A 21,465-nucleotide genomic window follows, 5' to 3' on the forward strand; every position below is an offset into this window, starting at 1 on the left:
AGCGGGGCGGAGCGGAGCGTGTTCTATGGTTCGCATCTGTCTTGTTTAATTTTGATTTGCAACACATTAACCGTCAACATTGTGCTGCTATCCCGGTCCTTGTCCCTGTCTCTGTCCCTCGTCCGTGTCCCTGTCTGTGTCCCAAAAGGGCAGGCATTTCACCCTGTTGTGCAGGCAATTTCATTCAATTGTACGTGGCCAGGAGAGACGGTAGGATAATGCCGTAGCCAGGACAAGGCCCCAATCTAGGCTGTCACTCAAAGGCGGTTGGCGCTCACCGCTCTTGGTTAGGTCCGTACTCGAGCCGGGACCCACACATGGCACACACACTCCCACACTCCCACAGTCCCACAGTCCGTGTGTGCACATGAAGAAATACTCGTACATGAGGGGATGCACAACATACATGCATGGAAAATAGTACTCGTATTTGAGGCTTTTATTATTACTCGCATTTAATGCATTTTAATGTACTTAAATGCATGAAGATTTCCGCAGAGTTCTGCGGAATTCTTTGGCCACTCTTGACCTGCCCAATAGTCCGATATTGTAATTATATTTCTCAATTGTAGTTGGGACTACGCCTCAGAGCTCTGCCGGCTGGACATTCATTTTTGGGAATTTTTTCGCATGAATTTAACTGTCAAAGGAAAAGGCACAAAGAAATTCTGCGAGTGCAGGCAGAGGATGGCGGAATGGCGTTGATGTGGGGGAGCGTGGGATGCACTGTGGCAGGCGCATGTTTAATAAAGTCAAACAGACACACTTCATGCCTCACGTTGCACGTGCATATCCAGTCTCTGTGTGTGTGTGTGTGTGTGTGTGATGACGAGACAAAGTAAACTTTGGCGCGCAGACACGCGTAATTAAATGCAACAACAGAAGCGAGGTGGCAAAAAGCAAACTCCTGCCCCCTGCCCCCTGCCACTGCCCCTCCTCGGCGCACCCATATCATGTACGATGTTGTGTGTGCGTGTGTGTGTGTGTGTGTGGGTGTGTGACAATTTGCAACAAATCGTTACGACATGCTGCATGCAGCCAACCAAGCGGACCATGCCCACAACATGTGGGCCGAAGGTCCACAGAACCCAAACCCTAGCCCTCCCCTCCCATTCCCATTCCCATTTCCCAATGGGTAGCACCGCAGAGGCACACACACACACACACGCACACACACAGGGAGACGCAGACACGCATATGCCTCTAATGCGCTTTTGTCGTGCATTGTTAACATGGTGCGAAAAGAGATAGAAAGAGTGAGTGTGTGTGTGTGTGTGTGTGTGAGTGTGGAGTGGCAGGGAGCAGCATCATCATCTTCATCATCATCATTGCTGTCAACACGTTGATGGAGCTCTGTGGGCCGGCAGCAGCCAAAGAAAAGGGCCAGCAAACAGAAGAAAATGAAGAAGTAGAAGCTGGAGACAGGTAAAGTGGAGAAGGAATTGCTTTGGCTCCTCCAACCCTACCAATTCCATCAGCCATGCTGTTGGTCACAGATGTGCTGCCACATTGACAAAGTTGTTAGCAGTTACCAGGAGATTGAATCTAGGGAATTCCCAGCACCTAGACCCACACTCACACCCACGCCCAAAAGAGAAGGGCAGAGACAGAAGGGCAGTTGGGGGTGAGGAAGCAGCTGCTTTGCATGCATTTGCCTTTGGCTTCCTTGGCCAGGCAGTCAGTCGTTGATGCAGTGCAGCCTGTCCCCTTTCCACGCCTTGTTTCTGCAGAGACAAGTGCAAATGTGTTGCTTCCGTCAATTTGCAAACGTTATCTCTGCGACTCTAAGATGCCACCTTAGCCCGACAGCTGCACTCGAAGCAATTTAACAGTCGAAGCAGTAGATATTCCACTCAAAGAATTATCCATTACTTATTTATTTATCCTTAGATAGATAAACAATCAATTGGCACCACTTATAAACGATTTTAATTATGATTTTCATGCATACGAGCAGCGCCAGATGGGCACCAAAGTAATATCACAGGGAGCCTTTTTCTTAAGGCATTTCTTTCAGTGCACACTCACAGTTTTGGCTGTCGCATTCGTGTCGGTGTTTTGTACAATTTCATGTTTAATTTCCATAATTTATTTATTTCCCACACCGTGTGAGAGGGTGGCCAGGACGCCCTGGTCTCTATCGTATTTGTAGCGTAGGCTTAATGTCTAATCACAACTACCGACATCACTGAGGGACACACACACTTAGTCACTCTGACTATTTATACACTGGAGTGTGTGCTAGTGTGTGTGTGTGTAATTGGCACTCACGTAGCCATTGATTGAGAAGATTTGTTAAAAGTCCCGAAAGCCGCCCCCAACGCAGCCTGAAAATTGAACCAAAAACCAAAGTTTGGGCCAGCCATTTATGTGGGTGGATGGCACTTTAGTTGTGTGTGTGTGTGCCTGGATATTTACATAGATATGTACATAGATACATATGTGTGCGTTTGCTAGTTCATTTGCCATCAGTATCTTTTGCTGGTAAATTAGCCGAGTGTGTGGGAGTGAACCGCCCGCATGAAACCGGATATATGTATGCACCTACACCTCCATGTGTGTGTGTGTGCACAGACATATTGATACTTTGAACATAACGGACACTTTTCGGACACTTTTCATCTCAAACAAGTCATATCTGCCATTTAATGCCAGATAAATAAATAAACATATACAGAAAATACATTTTTCTTTTCTTTTTTATTTGTGCATTTCTTTAAATGCGAACAAAAGTGTTACCCACACACATTTACACACACAAAGTGTTGCTTAAAGTTTTATTTTGTATTTTTTGTGTTGTTTCAATTCATTTCATTTTGCCTTGCCTCCGCTTTTCATTTTTTTGGCTTAATTTGCATGCATAAATATTTCAAAAGCGCGCTCCAATCTCGACCAACAAAATAACAAAACGCTTGCCCGCCTGGACTTCTAACAATTGCCACGCCCACAGGGCGCACAGGTGTTTGCTTGGAAGTACAATATGCCATATAGTAGGAGCAGTGGACAGGCGGAGCTGGATTGCATGAACAGAATGGGAGAAATACCCAACCAGAAGCAGGAACACGCTTCAAAATGCCAGCAAATGAAAGCTGAAGTTAAATGAAATTTTACAACACAGAGCCACACACACACACACACACACACACACACAAAGACACACACCCTCAGTGCGCTTTTCCTTGTTTTGTGTTGTTTCTTTTTTTTGTTTTGTGCGAATTTTCAATTATTTTTGCTATGCAAACTTCGCACTAACATAACAATGTGATGTGATGGCAGCCCAAGAGAGGGATTGCAGTGCGAGAATGTGGCTAAAGGTGCAGGAGGTGTGGTGTGGTGTGGTGTGGTGTGGTGTGCTGTGGTAATGCTCAAATTACAGGAACGGTGAAAGGCTCGAGATTATTGGATGTACTAGTCTGTTTTTCTGTATGAAGTTTCCCCGCAGGATCCGCATCATTAAGTGTCTGACTGATGGCGTATGAGTGAATCTAAGTTCGAAAAGGAAATAAAGATTTAATAGAAGTGAGTTAGCCTCAATCGGAATTGCAAAGCACTTACTTGGCACTTGGCTCCACTCAAGTGGGGATGTTTGGTGTGTTTTAATTTGAAGAGACTCTTTCGCTAGCCTTCTCCAAGTTCCAGTTATACATGGAGAGAAGGTTGCGCGCTATAATCTCGTGGACGCCCATGGCCTTGAGGCATTGAATTTTCTCATCACAGTCGGGTTGAGAGCGCGGACCGCCTGCGTAAACCTTTGTCCAGTGCTCAGCGGTTTTCCAATACTGATCGTAATTGTTTATGTACTGGCATGCAACCAGAACGACCAGCGGATTGTTGAGTTCAGCATCGGCCAGCATGGCCTGCAGAGCAAGCATCACTGTGCGCAGCGACATTGCCGGTGTCCAGTTTTTATCGAGCATATCCGGGCAAATGACGCCAGTTGCAGAGCAAACGTTTGGGTGCCACAGGCGGTTCTTAAAGCGGATCTGCCGGCAAGACAACGTCTTAGTTTCGGCCATCTACATGAGTGCTTAGTACTCACCTTTGGCGGCATATACGGATATGCGGTGTCCACTTTGATTTCCAGATCGAACTTTCCTCCTTCGTATGGTGTGTCGGGGGGGCCGGCGATTTCGGCACGCATCTCGGTCAAGTTATCGTCGACGAGCTCTATTTTGACGCCGCACTTTTCCAGCTGTCAGAGTAAAATAACAGGGAATAAGTAGGGAAGTCCCAGGTACTGGCCCCCAAGCAGCTCGAGATGGCTGCCTACGGCCAGCGCATGGAATGGACTCGCATTCTGTTCGCCACGCCTCCACCTACCTCCTCGTCGGGCATAATTTTCATCATTTCTTCCTGGATGCGTAAATAAGGACGGCTCGACTTCATTCCTATAACCGGCTGCATTCCTATTCTATTAAGATTTTTGATTTTGTGAAATAGTTTGTCAAAAGTCAGCTTTTCGTTTTCTAGACGCCTAGTGATGGACGATAGTTCAATTCAGACTCGAAGTACTGCAGCCCTGTCCTGTCACGCCTATCGCAGCGGACTATCGGTGACCGAGACCAGGGTCCGCTGCTCAAAAAGTCTCCAACACTGGGACTTAAATTTGAAAAAAGTTTGGCTTACAAAATGCGCCACAGCGGCCGAGTGTAACCAGGGATTGCACGGCTCAGACAGCTTCTTTGATTTGTTGCTCCACACGATCGTGCCGAGGAGGGGCCAAGGCGTCGTTTTCAACTCGAAACTATCATACTCTGAGTCATATTTTCAAACTGGGGAATGTGCAAAGGGTAAATGGGTTTGCTCAATGTTGTCGGGGCTGATTTCGTTGTTTTTTCTGCTCCTCCGCTAATGCAAGAGCCGCCAATCCCACTAAAAGTAATCTCCTGCATGGATCCATTTTGCTTTCTTTGTTTTATCAACCTTTTATTAATTTTTCACACATTTTCAATATGTAAACAAAGCCAAACCAAGTGCGCTTCCTGAGAAGTGTAACCGTACGGAATGCGGTTTTCACCTCTGGTCACACTCTGCTGCTAGCTAAATAAATTGCACAGCTTGCTAGCAAACGTGTTCTTCGGATCTGAGTACTACATGTGCGCTCCTACATGTGTATTATCAGGAAGTTTTCATGGGGATGATCAATTTGCAGGATATGTGCAAGCTGAGAAGCTACCGTCCAGAGCTTTCTTGTTTCCTTAACGCGTTCTTTTGCCATTAACTTTTCTGTGCTGTCGTGTCGTGCCCCATCCCGCCGTTGTGCCTGTTGTTTGGCGTGTGACATCGTAAAAAAAGAAAAGAAATAATAAATAAACTCATTTGCCGCCCCGGCCCGCGCTTCCTTCCCAGCCACTTCACACTCTCCAAAAGAGAAGCAGCAAAGAGGGCAAACTGAAAGTTTCTTCTTCCTTCTGTGGTGCTTTCTTACCTGCTTGCACGCGCACAGCCACTGCCTGCTTTGGAGAGGAGAATAACAACAACAAGAACAACAACAAACAGCAGCAACAGTCGCGTCGCTCGGTACATTCTGTGTCAAGGATCTCTTTGCTTTGCTCTACTCACTCGCTGTTGCCGCCCGCGTCCGCCCGCGCTCTTTGCCGATTATCGTTGGCCCACCCCCACGCCATGGCTCTCTCACTGTCCCCCACTTACGCCCTCGGTGCACTCTTCTAACGGTTCGCACTCAGTGTTTTTGTTTGCATTTACAGTAAAATTGGTTTTGTTTCAACAACGAGGAGTAACAGCATTTGCACACAGTCCTGGGCACTAAAATGGAACAGCTTCGCTCACACTACACTGTCGGGCCACCGTGGCTGGTCATGAGTCACGACTGACAATATCGGACAAGACATTACAGTTGCAGTGGTGCAGTCGAGAACAAATGTCACCAGCGCTGTGCGTTACAGTAATGTCTGGGAATATTTAGGACAGTGCCCACGGTCAATACACTCTCTCCATCTGCGAGTTTCTTCTTCAGCACAAAACACGAGTGGCAGCGGCAGCCGCGGAACCCTTGAACAGTGTTGGACTTGTATTCAACAGTGTTGCGAAGGTCTCCCACTCATTTACCCTGCTCAAAGTCACGTCCTGGAAAATGAGGTACGCTGCTCACTCACTGTTGCAAGTGCTACGAGGAGTACCGGAGCTGCCTGGTCCTGGTCCTGGTCCTGGGCTTGGGCCTCGGTCTGGCTCCTAGCCATAAATATGCATAAAAATGTCGACTCGAATTGAGTTTTGTTATTGCATTTTATGTTCCCTTGGCATATTTGCAGTAAAGCCACAAATGGAACTTAACTTTTATTGCTCACCCCAGCCACCTCCCCCCTGCAGCCATGGGTACGGGGTATGGGTAGCAAAAAGCGTTTGCTAATGTTTCTATTTAGTTTTGCTTATACTCCCATGTACATAGGTATGGTGTATGCATTCTCAGATAGAATCGTTGCCGTATTATGATGTTATGCATAGAAATTCAGTCAGCGGCGGTGGTGGGGAGTGCATTTGTAGGGGGGCTTCGGGTATTGTCATTCGAGGAGAATGCCGGTTGGAAGAAATGGAGTAGTAGAAGGAGCCCCGAGCATTGCATGACAAACGAAGCGACATATGAAAAGTAGCTGCTAGTCAGTAAACTTTCGAAAGACGATGGAAAACATTGCAGAGTAGAGTGAAACCAGGCACCAGGAAAACGGGCATCAGGTGGCGGGTAGCGGGTAGCCGGGTCCGGGTCCGGGTCTCAGTTTGGGTTTCGGTTTGGGCACCATTTGCATGCAAACAAACTCCGAAAGGTGCCAGGCAAAGTGCATAAGTTTGCAATTTACTTGAAAGTTTATGAACTGCTTCTGGCAGTTTCTGTCTCCTTCACACTCTTTGCACTCTCTCTCTCTCTCCCTCTCTCTCTCGCTTTGTGTGTGCACCTATTTACCACATTTTCTTGCATATTTATAGATAAAGATATGCTCGTATTGTATGCACGAAACCTACCAAAATTGCATAAGCTTCTGAACCGATTGTTGTTCAAATATCGACCTCAGAGGACCTGGCTGAGATATTTGACAGTCCATGAGGGAGATTACTTACCGGACATTTATGAGTGCAGAAATAATTCTGCATAAAATAATATACGTACAAATATTGGTACATATTAGCAAAGCAAAGCGGTAACTTCTGAAAGACTTTTCTTCAAGACATTCGTTTGCTGCTGGAAAGCAGTTGGTGAGGCTCTAAATAAATCTCATGTGACAGCGTCGACGATTTGTTCGCTCCATAACAATATTTTGATGCCTTATCGCTTAAATATGTTTGCTCTCACTCACAGAAATCGCACTCGGCATTTGGACTTGATTTGTAAATGTCCATTCTTCACAATAATTGAAACAAGTTTTAGACATAAATTGTGCAAGTCATTTCTTAGGCTGTCAAATAATTCAATTTCATCTTTTGCATCTTCAATTGTACTTCGTTTCTCAATTTGACATTTTATAAATGGACACAAGATGTTGCAATTGAAAAGGAAGATGCATTTGTACATATGTACATATAGCTACATATGTATTTGCGTAAAATTACACTAAAAGCGCAGTGTAAGTGCAATTCTGATATTTGGTTTTTTGTGCAACACACAAAGAGTGTGGGGACAGGAGCGGTGTATGGTCGGATTGCCATTGTCAGAGACAATTTCTCAAATGTTTTGAATATTTGATGATGTCCGAAATCTCGTACAGGCAACAATGGCCATAACGGAAACAATGGCCAAAGAGCCAAAGAGCCAAAGAGATGGAGAAGTAAGACGCAAGCTGTGTAAGCCGCCCCTCTGTCTCTCCGCAGCTCTTTCTCTCCATCTGTGTGGGCATTTCATTTGGCCATCAACAGAATATTCATACCAATAATTTCTTTTTAATTAAAGCATTCTTTTCAGTCCACTCTGAGCCATTTCAATTTATTTTACTTATTTATTTGGGCCGCATGCAGTTGGCAATCGAAAAGAGTTTCCACAAATGTTTACAACTCCAATTGTGATTTCTTTCACATATCAGGGCAAAAATATCATGACAAACATTTTCCAAGAGAGTCAGAGTCAAAAGAGTAATTCTTATGATCAGACATTGGATAACAAATTATTGTTAAATATTCTTATAACAATCAATTGAAAAATGGCACTCCTTGTGCCGATGATAGGAAAATGGTTAATTAATCAGAGTATTTTGTTTTACTTTATTTTGTTAGTTTAATTCTGATGCAACGTATTCTTATTTATCTCTTGAACAATTTCGTTTGCACCAAAAACATCTTACTAAACATGGTGAATTTATTCTCTCTCTTTGCAGGTAAAACAAATTGATTCATTTAGTGGGGAATATTCACAGAGATGCAAAAATCAGCCAATCGCAGCATAAGAGCCAGAAGCTCAAGATCCTTGAGAGAAGCTAAAAGCGAGAAAGCGGGAAAGGTAATCCTGTCGAGTGTTTCCAGCCGGTTTCCCATTCAAGTATGTATTCCATGTACATATGCCACATAGCCCGCCTTGCCCGCTGCCATCCGATTAATGGACATGCGGAGGTGGCAAGGAAAGCCCTCGATGAGTGATCGGAGGCCATCGTCGAGGCGGAAGTGAAAAATAATGCTTGGTGCGGCAAAGTGGCGAATTTAATATTTCCGCACCACTAACCCGCGCACCACTACCACACACTCACACACACATGCAATGGGGTAACGGTACCTCCACTGCCACCTTGAGCATTGCCTGCACCATTGGGGAATTTCGGCCCAACAGGTAAATACTCTGCCAGCAGACAGGCACAAGATTAACTCTGGAAAAAGGAGAAACTACGGAGGAAACAAATACTCGTAAAGTGTGAATAAAGGAAAATTAAATCAAAGCAGAGATAATGCAATTACAAACGGGGGTGGGAAATAAATAAACAAAATAGAGCCAGACAATAGATTGCAACCAAGAACAACGATGACAAAAATACGCAATGCAATAAAATAGGGAGAAATAGTGATAGACAAAAGTTAGCAAAAAATATCCAAAAACTCCATGCCCCTGCACTCCATTCGATTCTTGCAGTGCAGAGCATTCGAGCGGCGATTTTCAGGGACAATTGTGGACGACCCTCCTTTGTTTTCTTCTGCTCCTCGCGCCTATTCTTTTTGTTCCTTTCAGTTTTCTGCTTCCATTCTACTATGCTTCTCTTCTCCTTCATTCTTTTATCCATTCATTCGCTGGCACTGCAGCTTTCACTATGCACTTTGTTCTCGCGGGCGACTGTTGTTCTTGCAATCGTTGGTAATTGTTGTTGGCTGTTTGTCCCGCCTCCGTCTCCGTCCTCGTCCTCGTCCCGCTCTTAGTTCTCAGCCAGCTAGCAGACCCCAACCCATTGTAGCCAGACCATCTAGGCGAGGAGTTTGGGTGGCAGCAAGGAAAGACGAGGCACTGGTCGCATTTTGTATTTTGCGGCCAAATGCATTGCATTTTGGACGTGTGCAGCCTGACCCTAAATCACTGGCCACGGCTGTGGCGAGTGGCGAGCGACGAGCAACGAGCGACTCTCGCTGGCAACAGTTGCTCAGTTGTGGCCCACGTCCCAGCCCTGCCCTGCCCCCGCCTCCCTTCAGGGGCATTTGACATTGCTGCAGTCATCGATTATTAACACCGCGTGTCCCCGCGCCCCTTGGTCGACAGAGAGAAAGAGAGAGAGAGAGAGAGAGAGTGAGCGGGAGCGGGAGCGGCAGAGGTTAAAAGGCGGGCGTGGCTGGGGTTGGGGGCTGTGACAACTCCATCATGATTTACGCGCAAAGGGTATAGGGTGGGTGTGGAGGTGTCGAGCCCCACATTTGGTTTGGATTGACCAACGGCACCCTCGGGTCCTGGATCCCACGGTCCCAGCGTCCAGGGTTCTCCCTTTGAATGCGAATTAAACCTTAAACTTTTGCCGTTGGTCCTCCGGCAGGATTTCCATCATCAATTGCTGGCAATTAAAAGGCGAATTGCATTTTCCAATAATGCTGCAACGTGGCACCGAAAAGGGTCCTCCAGAAGGTCGGTCGACCCAGTAGCCGTGGGGGCCCTCAGTCGCCAGCCAGCCAGGCCCACTCCCCAGTGTACTCCTGCGCCCTGCCATTGTCCGGACGCAAAAAGCTGGCGAAATTGTTTGCCATCCTTTGGCCTAATGCTAATTTCGCGCCGTCAGCCACCATAAACAACATGACGGCTGGCCACACCAGCCCCAACTCAAACCCCCAACACCCCACCCCACCCCACCACGTACCAGTCCCTGATCAGTGCCCGGCCTGCATGCCACACCCCACTCACTGCCTGCTGGTCGGACAAAGTGCGCGTGATTTCATTTTGAACGCGCTTCAAATTCAAATTAATGCGACAAATGTTACAACGGAACCAACAGCAGCAACAGCAGCAACAGCAGCAGGAGCAGCCGGAGCAGCAGCAGACGAAGTGGAGAAAGCGGGGGGGCGACCTCCCATAAGAGAAACCATATGGAAAGATTTTATACAGCCTGATTGTCTGTGCTTTAATTAACTGAAAATTGAGTGTGTCAAATAGTTAGCTTAGCTCCAAGTGTTTCTCTTTTGAAACTGCATCTGAAAAGACGCCAAGAACAGAGAAATTTGTCGTCGCCATGTCCGAAGGTCGTTAGACATAATGGGAGCCAAGATCTGTGCGCACTCCCGTTGTCTCTCACTTTAAGTTCAGTTTCAGCATTCTTTAATTTCGTTTTGTGTGTTCGCATATTCGAATGCAGCTCCGCCGAGTGGATGCCGAGTCATTGGCATTGTCTCTTTTTGCGCGCCACAAAAGGATTTTCGCTAACAACAACGGCAGCAGGGGAAGCCGTAAAATAAACCCACAACAGAAAAGCAACAACAGCGGAGTAAGACCAAGAGCCAAAAAAAAATACAAAATACAAAATAAAAGCCAGCGAAATTCCTTTTGTGTCAACCTTAAATTTGAGGCAAAAGAACCAACAAAAAAAAGAGAAGAGGAGCAGAGCAGAAAATGCAGAAATAATGGATCGCGGGTCAGGGCGAAGCTCCTTCGTCTACTTTAAAGACTGAAAAGAGACTCCAAAAGTAGACTGAATCCAATGGGATAATGTTGATTGCACAATTTATAATATTTTGGAAGCAGTTTCCTCAGCTTTAGACCTCCTCCTCCTGCTCGATCTTTGTATTTGTATTCCTTTAGTTGTGTCACAATCTCATCATTGTCATCGCCTGTCTTAATAACTTTAAACGGAGATGATGATGATGATGATGGTGATGTCCTCTTCATTGCCCTCGCCCCCTCCCTTGTACGTTGTTTTATGCCACATTAAAGTTGTTTGGCTGCCAAAACAAATCTGAGCAGAAAATCTCTCAGTGATTTTGTTTTTGCTGGCGCTATTCTCCTTTTAACACGTTATTCGCCGAGGCCTTGGCTCGTCGCCTTGCCTTGCCTCTGTTTGGGGAACGTGCCGAAGTGGGCGACGGACAGACGGACACGGAGAGAGAGAGAGAGAGAGGGAGAGGGAGAGTGCTCAAAATGAGAGCAGCAGCAGCAGCCAGACTGCCGCCTGCCGCTTGCCGCCTGCCATGACTGGCTCTGCTCTGCTCTGGCTCGTATTTTGGCAGGCATTAATTTCTCCCGTGTGTCACATAACGGCTTCCGTGTCCTTCTTGCCATACCCTGTGCCAAGGGGTAGATTGATTTTGAGCCTTTGTAACTCCATCCACGGCATGATTCCATGTGCAAGGGTATCCCATGTTTCGGCTACCTGCCGTAACATTTGATGGTATGTCGGGATGTCGTGTTTATTGCTTTCGTTTTTAGACGTGTTTATGGAGGCACTTTTCAGAGTTGTTTGGCTGCAGCAGCACGTAGAGCCAATGCTCTGCCTGCCTTCCCCTTTCTCCCCCCTTGCACCTGCTGCAGGAGCCCAGCCGCCCAACGCTTATTGGCTGTCTCCATGTCAGAGAGTCATTGACAAACAAATTAAGCCGCAATTGTTTAGAACTTTTACCACGCAGCACGCTGATGGCTGATGGCTGGTGTCTGATGATGATGTCTCTTGCAGATCTGCAGATAAAATATCTCTCACTTACCTACGCCCCTTACCCTTACTCCCGGCTCTTGCCTACTGCCTGCTCCCATCAACAATCATGCCGTCATTCGCTTATTTAAATGGAACCCTTCTCGCTTTGGCTTTATTCTTTTGGGCAGCCTTTTTCCTTTGCTCTCTCTTGTTTTGCGTACTTTATGTGTGGCATTCCATTAATTATGCGAGCTTTTAAGTCCCGGCCGTGGCGCGGAGGGGCCTGGCAGATTATTATTAATATGTGCTGCCGCGCTCTTCGCGCTTCTTCGGTGGTGGCCCTTGTCCAGCGGCAAGTCCTTTGAAGTGCTTTTCCGTCGTCTTTCGTTCATTGAATGTGCGTAAGGTCATCAAATATAAATTGTGTGGGCGGCTGATGGGTGCCAGATGCGAGTGGGGTGCTTCTGCAGCAGCTTCTCTCGGCCAATGGAATTCTTCTGCCTACATGCGAGCAAATATCTGCTGTATTCAGTAAGAGAATTTACATATAACCTCTAGAAGCGCCAGCTGACTAAAGATCAGACTGTAGGGGGCCTCCTGTCATACCTTTTGATACCGTTTGATCGTCTCTGGGCGCTCTCTTCAGTCTCGCTCTCTCTCTCTGGAACTTCTAGCGCTCCCCTCGCGCTCTGGGCGCTGTTCGTCTGTTCTTCCACACATCCGCATCCATTGGCTTGTTGTGGCGGCCGCATTAACCCTTCACAGCCGCAGAGGCAGTCGCAGTCACAGTCGCAGCATCAGCATCAGTGGCAGCGGCAGCGACAGCGGCGTCGCCCACATCAGCGCTAAAAATAATAGGCCGCCTGTGTGCATACAAATGAGTCCCAGGACATGGCAGTGGCAGCAGGACCATGAGCAGGAGCAGGAGCAGCAGCGGCAGGTTGCGGCTTGGTTGGGTCTCGGTCTCGGTCTGGGTCTGGGTCTGGGTTCGAGCATGCAATTATCCCTGTCTGTCCGCCACTGCCACTCGCCACTCGCCGCCCCTGGCACCTTTCAAGCCTTTCTTTTATGGCCATGCTCTGGCGCCTGCCTGGCTGCACTTTTAGCTGTCACTGTATGTGTGTGTGTGTGTGTGCATGTGTGTGTGTGTGTATCTGTGTCTGAGCTTTCCATTTTTTTATTGCAACTATTTGCATGACAGCGTATAATAATTTACTCGTTAAAAAAGGAATCTCACTTGGGTGGCATAATTAACGGCATCTCTTTGCCACCCTCGCGGCACTCCGCCCCAACCATTCCCTCACCTTTTTTAACCACCGCCTGCCCTGCCACTTGTCATCTTTTTTTTTTTTGTTTTTGTCCCTTTGGTCCTTTTCCCTTTTATTTATTTGTTCAAGTTGCAAGTTTTATGCTGTTGTCCTTTTTTTCCCCTTTTTGTATTTTGTTGTTGTTGTTTTTTTGGCGTGGCATTTGTCTGTTTTTTGTTCTTTGTCCCAATATTTATTTATCTCTTCACTCGCATTGTCGGCATAGGGGTACACAAGGGTATACTCGTACTCGTTACGTGAATGAAGCACAGTCAATGGCGAACGCTTCCATCTACTCGCCTAAATGGCTCCCTTAAGTAGTGCTACAAACGAGTACGAGCACGAGGACGAGTACGAGTACGATTGCGTCGAGTATGTGTGCATTCTTGACCACCATCAACAAAGCAGCCAAAGCAATGCACCACCACCCCCAGGCTGTAGACTATTGAGTTATCCTTTATATTCTGGAAATCTGTAAAAAATATGTACAAAAAATCCACAGGGCAGCTTAAATGACCTTTCACTCGTTCTCGTTGGATGAGATTAAAGTTCAGTCGGTGTTTGTATCCCTTTGGTGGTATTCAGCTACTCGCGGACCAAATACACGTGTTTCAAATCAAATCAGCAGCTTCACATTGCACGTTTCTTTCTATTGGGGGAAAAACATGTACTTTTTCGTCGCGTTTTGAGAATCTGATTAGCGGGTATTCCAATGTCGAAATGTACATATTTAATTGACTGGCACTTGTTTTATTTATCTATATGCAGGTACATATATTTGTTTTATTCTTAGGGTTCTTGCCCTCCCATCAACCGAGTTCTTTATTCTGTCGATGGATGGATGGTCTTTGGTATTAAGGGTTAAGCCGCACAAATATTTTATTTATTTCACAGTTGTAATTCGCACCTACACATACGTATGTAAATGACTATTACTATGTGTGTGTGTGTGTGTGCTGCTGCTTTTGCTTTTGTTTTTTAACATGCATTTACATAAATATTGTTGGTGGGATTTATTTTTGGTTTGTTGCTGGCATTGTGGCACTTTGAAATTTATCACATTGAATGCTGCTGGAAAATTTGTCATGTGATTTAGTGTCACGAATTTATTTATAAGTTAATGCCGGAATATGCATTTTATGGCGCATTTTGCAGTGCAATTAATTATTTATTTATTATTATAAATTAATCACACGCTGCGCTGCGCTGCCCTGCTCTCGCCTCAGCACCAGCCCCAGTCCCAGCTGCTGCCCTTTTCCGACCCATCGAATCACGTACGAAAATCACGGTCTGGCAGCGGCAGTGCCGCAATCTGGGGTTACATATGTATGCACAATGTGTGTGTGCGATTGCTGTGGTCATCGATTCCTGCCCGCATGTGGCACAATTTTCACATTGGCCAACATCCGGCAACGGAGATGCCACCAAGTCAAGTCTGCTAATCAAGTGTGGAGCAAAAAGTATTTACAAATATGAAGAAATGATAATGAAAATGCAATATGTAAAATATACCAAGTGGAAACGATTTACAATTCAAATGCCATTTCAATCTTAATGCCAATTAAATCATTAAGAAAATAGGCTTTACATAAATCACTTTGATATCGACTACAATCGCAGCTGACATCAACGAAAAGTGGCTGACTGACGACCATTTCCAATTACAATTGAATGTTCTCATATTACAAGCAATTAGAACTACAATATTTTCCATTTAATATCTGTAGCTCGTCTATTGGTAGTGCTCGGGCCTAGCCCTAAACTTGAAGAGAGTTTGTTTGTTTGTTTGTTTGGTTTTTTTCTGTTACACAGGAAACAACTCAAATCGAAATGGTTGCAGCATATTGTTGCATATTCGAAATATTTCAGAGTACACATATTTGTATTTCCTTTGTATCTGGCCATCACTGTATTCCGAACATTGTTTTGTGTTTGCCGTTCCATTCCTCTGATGCCACTGGTGCCTCCGATTCCCCTCTTGTTTGCGTTTGTGGTTGCTTTTTGGTTTTTTTTGGTTTGCTCTCCTTTAGGACTGCCAAATGCACTCCCCACATGACCAAACTGCCTTCCATTGGCCATTATTCAAAAAAGTATATATTGGCAGACGGTGGCAAAGGGGGGATAGACAGAGAGAGAGAGAGAACCGTTTGGAGTTTGAAAAGCTGTTGCCAGTTATTGTCTCGTAGACGGAGGATATGCATGCGGGTGGATGTGGATATGGATATGGATGTGGATGTGGATATGGATATATGTACTTCGCGTTCGAGTTCTCCCTCTGCTCGTACAGGCTACCCACCCCTTCCACCCCTTCCATTCATCCTGATGCCATGGCCATCAATAAATAATAAATTGCCTATAAAAACTGATAAATTCATTGATGAATCTTCAAGAGAATTTCGCCACTCCTCCACACTGCATGCGATTCTACGAGCATGTACATGGCCATAACGTGCCCCATGCCCCATGCCCCAGCCCCTTCCTCTCCCGCTTCAAGTGAGTAATGGAAATGCATGGCAATAAATGTATGAAAGAGCCCAGACTGGGCCAGGGAAAAGCACCCAAAGGGAAATCTGAATGCGCCTTGCACTTTTTCGTGGCATCAGTCCGGCTGTTCCCTGTCCTCCATCCCCTGCCCCTGGCCAGTGACAGTATCAGAGATGTAATGGCAACATTTGAAGGGATAGGACTCAATGAATACTTTGATTCAAATCCTTTTTCTCTTTTGATTTATGCCCCTGCCAGCATGCAAAGCCTCAGTGAGGAGATTATTTCGCTGCCTGTGGACTAAATTAGAGGCATATGGACCGAGGGGTCAGCACGTTGATCGGGAGGCTTGAGCTCAAGCGATATATATTACAGTTGACATTTGTGTGTGCAGGAGGGGCACGTGCGACACAGAGAGGGATGCCAGCGAAATGATTGCAGCCAGTCATCCATCCATCCATCCATCCATCCATTCTATCTATCCATCTATCTATCCATCCGTCTATACATTCATCTACTTTTGAGATACTACAACCAGGTCCAGTCCCCACCGAAAAAAGCGGAAAGCAAAGGAGAATCGCAGACAAACATTATTTCCTCGTCGGTGTATTTTTTGTTGCTGTTAAATGTAATTTTAAGTGACGTCGCCAAAGTTGAAACGTGACAAAATTACAAAATATTTTGTAAGCTCTTAAAACCGTTGATGCCATTGTTGGCAGAAGACAACGGGGGGTATGTACACCCCGTACACCCCGCCCGGTGTGACAGCAGCCCAGACCAGGACCAGGACCAGGACCACGACCAGGCCGTTGTCGTAACATGCCACCATAACAGTAAAAACAAATAGAAGCAGCAACAACAAAACAACATACATAATACTTAATAACGTGCATTTTGATGTCCCCGAAAGTTAAAGCTGCGAAACGGCATTCCGGCCAAGAGACCAAGGACCAAGATTAAGCCTTGCCCTTGGACTCCGTCGCCTTTCTTCTGCAAACAAACAACTTTTTGTGTGTGTGACAACTGTGCATCCAGCGGAGTTTTCTGCGTGTTTTTTCGACCAAGAAACAAATAGTTTTGCCGGCCGGCAGCAGCCAAAAACTATTCGAAGTTGAGCACTTTTCCCTCCCCACAGCAAAGAAACAAACAAACAAACAACAAAGAAAATAGCCCCAAAAACATGTACATTATAGCCACCAAAAAACAGTCAAAAGTTGCCATAATGCCATGGCGAGTAGTGTACAATTTACTTTACATAATACCCAACAGATTCCGGGCATGTCCCCTGGACAGTGCAAACTGTGGCTCTCGAATGAAATGATAGCAATAATTCGACAAGTTTTCTATCTGTTAAATTATGAAAAGTAAAAAAAAGTAGACTTAATGCGCTTACAACACTGACCAACGCTGACCAACACTGTCCTTAAAATGGTTCATAAGAATTCGCAAATCCAAAAAGCCGTTTCGCTGTTTGGTTGTCCACAGTGCCCATCACGTTTGTAAAGAGCATCGTTAGCATTTCCATAATTATTATTATTATTTGTGCAACATAATGCACAACTCTCCCTCTCTCTCTCTAACACACGCAGACAGACGTCGAGTGCGAAGTGAATTAAAAGGGGAATACCCCGAAATGCGAGTTATACTCAGTGATAAAACATGACTCGGTTTTTGGCTGGCTCGTGGACTCTCTCTCTCTCTCTCGTTTTGTGTCAAGGCATGCTGGGAAGCGTCCTTAATTTTGAATTCAATTGCAAACAGCGGTGGCGGGGGGTTGGGTAGGGAAGGGGAGAGGAGAGGAGAGGAGAGGAGAGGGTAGCGTTGAGCGCTGAGTGTTGGTTGTCGTCTGCGGTTTGCCTTTTATTACGCCAGAGAAGCGGCAAAAATAATTTTGGCATGAATTGCCAAACGGAGGAGAATGCACTCACTAATTAGATGCATAATTAGACCTGAAGTTTGGGCTCATTCCCAAAGCGTGGGGGCGTGTGGGCGTGTGGGCGTGGTGGAGTGTTGTGGCATCCCTCTCTGTCCTGTGTGTTTGCATTTGTTTGTTTTGTGTAGCCGAGCAGAAGGCAGACCAAACCACCAAAACAACTCCCAACTGTCGCTTTATGAACGACAACAACATCGCTCCTTGTGCCCTGTTCGGAGCCTGTTCGGCGTTGCTATTGGCAAACTCAAGGAGAGGCGGCGGCGGCTCAGGCTCTGTGGTTTACTTGCGGCAGGCCAGAAGCTATTCTGGAACAGCCTTAAATTGTTCACGTTTGCCCTTTTGACATCCCTTTTGGCAGTTGAAGTTGCATCAGTTGCAACTCAATCGAAAAATAGACCATCCAGCGGGTCCAGCTAGCGCCGAATACCCTGCAGACCGATCTTTCACGTCGATTAGAATAAACGTTCCATATTTTTGGTATAAAATGAATGCCTGATATGATCGGAAGTGCTTTCATTGGAGGAGCATTTGGTGGGTGCCACAAAACTGTTGGCACACATTTTCGAACCCTCCTCAAGGCTTTGAACTGAAAAGGCAATTGCAACAGTCAGTCTATCCCTCTCTCTCTCTCTCTCGCTCTCTCCCTGTCTCTCTCCCTGTCTGTGCGCACTTTTGGCCGCAAAAACTTGGGCACGTGCAAAGTGCACGTAGCCGGAAACAAATGACATTGTCAGCGCTCAGGCTTGGCCCCCTGAACTCCAACCCCAGGCCCAGGCCCAGGCCAGTCCCTGCTCCGCATCCTTTGCGCTCCGCTCAAGCTCCACTTCGTTTCTTTCTTCGCCCGCTACCCGCTACCCCCGCTGCTCGCTCCCATTACCATTCCTGTCCCGGCCAGGCTGTCGTGTCCGGGCACACCAGCGAGAAGAAATCCCAGCTAAGCATTTCCGGTCGCGTTCTAACGTCCCATCTTCTGCAGCTCTTTCTCTCTCTCTCTCTCTCTCTCTCTCTCTCATGTGTGTGTGTGTGTGTGTGTGTGTGTGTGTGTGTGTGACAAGGCCATTAGGCATGGCAGCTTTGGCAGCCACAAAAGTTGAGAGCCCAAGCGAGCGCCTTACAGCTGCCATTTTATGACAGTCTTTTGTTGTCCCTGTTGTTGCCTCTCGCCTCTCTGGCTGCCAGCAGCTGCCACTTGCCAGCTTGTTTAGTGCCTCAGTCAGCCGTGAGAGTCACGGGTTATTAGCAAACTTTTGGCCAAATTGCGGCTAAATCAAACTGGCAAACCGACCAACCAAGCCCCAATTTTCCATTTCCTATAAAGTCAGTGGATTGACTCAGTAGATGGATGAATCAATAAACTAAGCGCTTGCCTTTTGCTCACACATTCTACCATTGGGACTCCTTTCAGGTGGCAGCCTCAGCAGCAGCAGCAGCAGCGGCAGCGGCAGCAGCAGCGGCACCCTGGACGGCAACATCAGCAGCGGCGTTAGCAATGCGGACTGTCCCACGGATTTGTTTCGCTGCAACAACGGGAAATGCATCTCGCACCATTGGGTCTGCAATTACCAGAAGGACTGCGACGATGGCGAGGACGAGATGCAGTCATGTCGTAAGTGGCGCCAATTAATAATTGAGGGAGTACGCCCCCATCCTAATCCTAATCCTTGTCCTCACTCAATATGATGTTCATGTTTTCCAGCACCGCCCGAGTGCGAGACGCCTCAACTGAACTGCGGACAGTACGTGTTCAACAAAACGTACTGCATTCCCCCGCACTACCGCTGCGACATGATCGAGGACTGCGAGGACAAGTCCGATGAGGCGCAGTGCAGTAAGTACACAGGGAGTGGGGACTCAGGGACTCAGGGACTCAGGGTGTCGGGCATGTAACTCCCAGAAGAACGCGTACAACCAAATTCAATTCCAAGTCAAGGACTGGAGTGGAAGGAAGTCGGCTGAAGTCGTGCCTTTTCTCGCTTTCAATGTAAATTTGTTGACTCGACAAATATTGGTTAGCTCATCCCCATCCCCATCCCCGTCCCCATAGTGGATGCCTTTGGAGCGAATCCTTTGCCTTCTTGCACAACAATTTGCTTAGCAAAATGTTTACATTTTATTATACCAATTTTATTTATGCAAATTTCAACAAATTCACATGCTTAGACCCGGGGAGCAGCCCAGGGCCCAACCGCAGCTCCTGTGTTGCTTTGGTTTTTGAGCTAACCTTTGCTACAGCAAATACATTCATGCATTTGTATGCTCCAATATATGTATAGTAAATATGTACACACATATATATGGCCCTTGTGAACGGAGCTCAGGTATGTGCCGAAAATTAGCCACCAGGAAAACTCAACTCAGACTTCGACTCCGACTCCGACTCGCTCACAGGAATTGATCAATTTGATGTTGGGCCATAAATAAATGTTCCTTGTGTGTGTGTAGGGAAGGGTCTCTCACCTTAAACCCCCATTCGTTATCTCCAGAGGCGGTCCAGCAGTGCCACCTGGGAAATGAATGTACTGCAAATAATGATTTCTGCTGTTGAGAGCTTCATGAATCGATTTAGAAATGACGTTAAGACTTCAGGCCAATGACTTCTCCAACTTTGGGGATACACAACGGGAATGGCAGTTGGCAGATGAAGCTAGAAATATACCCAGAGATGGGACAACAAATGGGGCTACAGATCACTAGTTCGGATGAGCGAGTATGGCAATTGTCACTGCGCTTATCAACCTTCTTGACTGCCCAGACCAGGCAGATCCGTCTGCCGGTAATTAAGAACACTCAAACAAGTAACATGTGGAGCAATCCTTTGCCGACTGTGAGCTGCGTTGATGACTTTAATAATCCACTGACAGACTCTGATGCTGTATGGCCTCACATTCCATGCCCGTTCGCGTGGCTCCTCTTCCTGGGTGGCATCGGCGCTGTCTGCTCGTTCAGCAAAGAATTTAATGCATTTTCAAGAGCCTCTCGCTCGGCTGGCTGGACTTTGTGTAGTGGAAAAGCTCTCTGTGCTATCTGCTTCTGCTCTGGTCTCTCGCTCTCTTCTGTCACCCCACACTCTGCTCGCTCTCCCTCTCCCTCTCCCTCTCTCTCTCTCTCTCTCTTCAGCATAAAGTTCAAGTGCATTCGGCTGGCAGACTGTGTGCCGCACATTTTGATTAAAAGTTTGGCAGGAGAATGAATGCGGGAAGAGAGCAGAGCAGCGGCGGGATGGACATGCAAATCGCCAAAAAGTGCCCAGGACTTGTAGAGGAGCATTTATTGCTTGTTATTTAAGATTTATGTATGCACAAACACACACACACACACACACACACACAGGCACATCCACACACCCGAGCACAGACACACAAACAAATATTTAAATATCTTTGAGGCGACCAATTTCCAAGTATCCCCCTCCAGACCCTGCTGCCTAAGTACCCCTTGAGCACCGCCCTCTGCCTTTTGTACAACTTCTGCTGAAAGCTTTGACGACTCTGACGGCTAGACAAACGCGGCACAACTTTGTCCTATGCTGCAGTTCGTTTTCTTCTCTGCTCTTCTCCTCACCTCACCACACCTCTCGCTCTATCGCTCTATCGCTCTCTCGCTCTCTCGCTCGGTGTGCTCGCCCACTAAGCACTTGAGCACTTCGCGCCGTTGCGGGAAGGGGGAGCTCAGCGAGATGGGCAATTTGTCGACGGGCAGACAAACACACAGACGA

At 46.7% G+C, this 21,465-nt stretch overlaps 2 protein-coding genes across 2 annotated transcripts in view; one reads left to right on the top strand and one right to left on the bottom strand.

Annotated features, from left to right (window-relative positions):
• LOC117889865 (low-density lipoprotein receptor-related protein 2) overlaps positions 1-21,465 on the top strand; it is a 111,051-nt gene that overhangs the window by 70,207 nt on the left and 19,379 nt on the right. The window contains exons 2-3 of the mRNA XM_034794376.1: positions 19,156-19,356; positions 19,447-19,578. Of these exons, the coding sequence (XP_034650267.1) occupies positions 19,156-19,356; positions 19,447-19,578 (333 nt within the window). The remainder of the gene's footprint in view (positions 1-19,155; positions 19,357-19,446; positions 19,579-21,465) is intronic.
• Positions 3,597-4,347, bottom strand: LOC117903652 (ubiquitin-conjugating enzyme E2-22 kDa-like). The gene is made up of 3 exons (XM_034815955.1): positions 4,321-4,347; positions 4,040-4,192; positions 3,597-3,983 (listed from the first exon to the last, which is right to left on the bottom strand). The coding sequence occupies exons 1-3, from the start codon at positions 4,345-4,347 to the stop codon at positions 3,597-3,599; spliced, it is 567 nt and encodes a 188-aa protein (XP_034671846.1).

The sequence above is a fragment of the Drosophila subobscura genome, chromosome A (genome assembly GCF_008121235.1).
Source record: "Drosophila subobscura isolate 14011-0131.10 chromosome A, UCBerk_Dsub_1.0, whole genome shotgun sequence".
Classification (NCBI taxonomy): Eukaryota; Metazoa; Arthropoda; class Insecta; order Diptera; family Drosophilidae; genus Drosophila; species Drosophila subobscura.

Coding starts and splice junctions, on each gene's coding strand:
- LOC117903652 (XM_034815955.1), bottom strand. CDS start 4,347: ATGATGAAAATTATGCCCGACGAGGAG. Junction 4,193..4,320: donor AAATTATGCCCGACGAGGAG/GTAGGTGGAGGC, acceptor TTACTCTGACAG/CTGGAAAAGTGCGGCGTCAA. Junction 3,984..4,039: donor ATCCGTATATGCCGCCAAAG/GTGAGTACTAAG, acceptor TCTTGCCGGCAG/ATCCGCTTTAAGAACCGCCT.